The following is a 4,392-nucleotide window of genomic DNA, read 5'->3' as shown; positions in this document are numbered from 1 at the left end:
ACATCCACAGACAGTGAAGACATTTAAACTTCTTCAAATATACAAACAGGAGGCTTCACTAACCTTCTACCAAGGCTGTGGACCTGAATAAGCCTATTTACAGAAACAAATTAATTAATGTGCTCTTTTTTTACGTTTCAAAGTGCAAAGCCAGGGGCGTTTGGAAAAGTTAAAACCTCTGCCATGCAGCCAGACCAAAACACTTAAAAGTCATCCAAACTTCTCCACTCCGCCATGCTATATAATAATGAAACCGCTCCAGCTGTTGATTTGAGCACACTAATGTGATGTAGATCCTGAACACAAGACGTCGACGCAGAAATGCATTGATTTGCATAAATCAGTGGTCAGTTTGGAAGCGTGTCCAAGCCGAGTGATGCAGCATGCTGTTTGGCCCTCAGACGCAGGTTCTCGATGCTTGTGGTTTTGCTGTTGAGGGCCGGTAGAGCACCGGAGCCCTGCAGCAGAGGGCTGCTCCACATCTGCTGGGCCTGGGACAGGCTCTGGTAGTAGGGCTGTGGAATTTGCATAAAATTTGTTACGATTGTGATGTTTCTGGGTCAATTTGACCAAATTTCATGGTTGAAGATGGCTGCAAAAACAAAACAAAAAAAAACATTTTAATGTCATGTCAGTGTCTCAGCTACCTCTATAGGTATTATCATTTACTTTTATGCAATCGATTGATTCTTTTATTTGAAGAAGCTTGTATATATTTTGTGTATTTCACTAGGAATCAAACCCATGATCTTGATGTTGCTAGCACCATGTTCTTACTGTTTGATCTTCAGAAAAACACACAGAATAAATGTTTTTCCAGATTACTTCTTGTTTAAAATGTTTTAAAAATAGTTATAATACTGTTTATAAAATGTAGAATTTTTGATTGTTGGTGGCGGCCATGTGCTGCCGAAACTGTTCCTGCAGACGGAACAAACTGAGAGGAGATGAAGCGTAGGAATTGGTCTGAGTCACTCCACTGCCGACGCCAATGGAGGAGGGAAGAGCTGGAGAACCCAGCGGCTCATCTGAGGAGGGAGAGGACACAATGTAACACTGTTAACCCCAAAGAACCCTTCAGTGAACAGTTTTTTAGTGTCAAGAAATTTGTAATAATATAAAGAACCTTTTTCGCTATAACTTTTTTTTTTTTTTTTTTTTTAATGTGTGAGATCTATTAATGTTCAAAGTTTAATGTTTTACCTGATTGATTGATTGATTGATTGATTTTGCATTTTTCATATTTTTGGTGAATTATTTTGTCTCCAATTTGACCCACACCATAAAAACTGTACCCACATTTTTAACATAATAGTTAAAAAATTAAAATCTGAAATTGCAATCCCATCGTTATTTACTATTATGGTGCCTTTTTGACATTTTTTGGAGCTAGACCCTTCAGTTTTTCTCCTTCTGTGCATCCCAGAAGAAAGAAATGGCGAGGAACTTATGACAGTCATTTAATTTTTGGTGGCACTATTTCTTTAATTCCATTAATTCTTTAATCTATTTGAAGGTGTTTGCTTTTGAGCATTGTGAAGGAAAGATCATATATAGTTCTTCATACCTGATTTAGGGCTGATTGGTTTGCAAGAAGGTGAACTGTCGTCTGTCGTCAGGGTTGGCCCCGCCTCTTTTGTTTCATCTTTGATGGACAGTGACTCATCCTCTCTGTCAGTCATGTCCTCAGCCCCTGACTCCGCCCCTGACTGTTCCGGTGAGGTGACATTCACCTCTTCACTCAACTCACAGGGAGGGGGGCATGTGGGGTCACGCCCATCTGAAGGGGAGGGCGGGCCTTGAGCCTCAACAGGTGGAGCTTCTTCTTTCCCCTCTTCCTGGGCTCCCTCCGTCCCAGAATCCTTCAGCCGCTGAAGCTGCTCTTTCTGCAGGCTGCGCTGCTTCTTGCGGAACTTCGCACGACGGTTTTTAAACCACACCTGTTAGTGTGAAGACATCATTGTTTGCGAAACTTTAAAGATTGACAATCACAGAATTTATTTGAATAGGGTAAAAATCTTAACTAATAGATATCACCATACTTCCTGGTTAATTATTCACAGTACATTAAGGCAATTTTGTATTACAGTTTTCTGAAATCTTATGTTTGAATATGCGAATGAGGTATTGTCTACCTAATCAAGTATGCACTAATTTGCATACATTTCCAGAATTCTGAATGTTGGATAAAACCAAGTTCAATTTTCTTGCTTCATTTTGTCGAAGGGTTTTTAAAGAAGGAATTTTAGATTTATCTTTTTATCACTCCATTAATCCGAAAACACTATCAATCAGAATTTTTTTTTTTTTACCATTTTGACTGTTTTTAGGGGGAAAACAGACAAATTATACATGAACAAATCTATCTGTAGTTACCTTCAGAATATAAATAAGATTTCATAACTGTGAAGTTTAGTGTATTGTAAGTGCTGAATTGGAGTTTTGTCTGTAGTGTGTCTTCTTAAGGTGTAAAGTTTACAATATGTAACAATGTATAATTCTGCTAACAACCTGCAGTTGACATAGTTGAGTGTATGTTTTGGTTGCATGAGGATTTTTGAAATTATATATTTAATTATTATTTTTATTTATTCAATCTTTTTTTTTTTTTTTTTTCGCACTGCACTTTTTTTTGGCTCTTGCACTAGTAGACTAACCCCATTGGCTGGTGTCCTCGCGTGTTGTGAACTCACCTGTACTCGAGCTTCGGGGAGGTTGGTGCACATGGCCAGACGTTCTCGCATGACCACATCAGGGTAGTGAGTTTTCTGGAAAGTTTTCTCCAGCGCCTCCAGCTGCTGCGCGGTGAAGGCTGTGCGGCTGCGGCGCTGCTTTCTGTGCTGAGAGCCGTAGCGCGCCTCCAAGATGATGTCTGAACATGTGCAGGATGATAAATTATGGTGAGTTTCATAATATGTAAATCTATCTATCTATCTATCTATCTATCTATTTACACTGTAAAAAAAATCTGTAAAATATACAGTAAAAAACCGGCAGCTGTGGTTACCGGAATTTTACCGTAAAAAATACAGTAGCAACGTTTTAGGTTTTACGGTTTTAACTTAAATTTACAGTTAAATACCGTAATTTCATTAACTGATATAATGTTAATATAGCAACCTATTGAAGTACTGAAATCTGTTTTGTACCTTTGTAATACACTGATAACCACCAAATGCAGGAGGTGATGAGAAAGTCACATGATGAAACAAAGCCCATCACAAGCAGCTTTTAAATAATAAAATATATAGAAGGTGCACAGTGTCATTCACACAAACACCAAACACCATCATGGTAACACACATGAAACAACCCTAATATACAAAACTGATAAGAAAAAAACTAAGAAACATAGTTATTTCAACAAAAAAACATCACATTTGAAATGTAATGCAGGGAATTCTGGGAATGTCAATTTACGGTTATTCACTGTAAATTATACACTTCCAAAAACGGTATACTACTGTAAAATTACATGTAATGTCCGATACAGTTTTTCACCGTATATAGTAGGGGAATTTACCATTAACCATTTAACAGGTTTTTACTGTAGCATTTTTACAGTCTTTTACTGTTTAATTCACGGTCATTTTTTTACAGTGTATCTATCTATCTATGGTTATTTCAGGTGAGCGGATATGATTTCTTACCTGCCAGTCTCTCCGCGAGCGTGAGCGCATGTACGGAGGGCCGGTAGTCTGGCGCGTGCTGCGCATGCTGGGCGGCCTGTTGATGAAGGTTGTACATGGCGCTCAGAGAGTTCATGGCGTGCAGAGAGTAACCATTCACTCCGTAGTGCTGCATCGCGTCCCTCTGATCAACGACAGACAATGCAGATAATTAGGCTACTGTCATGACTAAAAGAATCATTTTATGAGTTCATGGTGCTTTTAAGGTTGCAGTGTGGCATCTAAAGGGATTTTCAGTGATATTCATATTATAAAGCATGTTTAGCATATGAAGAGAACTCAATAATGCAATTCTATTAGCAGAAATTTATTGTAGTAACCTAATTTATCTACCTCTTCTTTAAAATGTTTAAATACGGCACGTATTTGTTTTACTATAAATACCATAGCCTAAATAATTTATTTCTCGCATATAGTAGGCTATAATTTAAGTTCAGATTAAATCATTTATTCCCCTTCAAAAAAATATTTCCCATATGCTCTCTTTGACAAAATGTGCATTGGAATAGAATAGAAGACTCTTACAACAAAAAAGTTGCGTATCAGTCGTAAACAATATAGGCATCTGTGTGTGTTCATAAACTTTCTCTTCATGTGTTTCTTGTAAAACGCATAGCCTAGCCTACTTATTAAGAGCTTTATATTTACACATTTTAAGCTACGCATTTTTGCCATTTTATTTAATTTGTATCGAATTTTTTTT

At 37.6% G+C, this 4,392-nt stretch overlaps 1 protein-coding gene across 1 annotated transcript; it reads right to left on the bottom strand.

Annotated features, from left to right (window-relative positions):
* Positions 1 to 330: 330 nt before the first annotated feature.
* On the bottom strand, positions 331 to 3,804 carry dmbx1b (diencephalon/mesencephalon homeobox 1b). Its single transcript, XM_016560931.1, is given in 5 exon segments — positions 331 to 593; positions 874 to 1,028; positions 1,568 to 1,940; positions 2,694 to 2,872; positions 3,651 to 3,804. Coding segments are annotated over 5 exon segments (1,107 nt in total). The 3' UTR covers positions 331 to 347.
* Positions 3,805 to 4,392: the final 588 nt, after the last annotated feature.

Source organism: Sinocyclocheilus rhinocerous, unplaced genomic scaffold (assembly GCF_001515625.1).
Source record: "Sinocyclocheilus rhinocerous isolate Xijiao unplaced genomic scaffold, SAMN03320098_v1.1 scaffold588, whole genome shotgun sequence".
Lineage (NCBI taxonomy): Eukaryota > Metazoa > Chordata > Actinopteri > Cypriniformes > Cyprinidae > Sinocyclocheilus > Sinocyclocheilus rhinocerous.
Note: the sequence above shows the minus strand (reverse complement) of the source record. Positions and strands in the feature narration are given on the sequence as shown.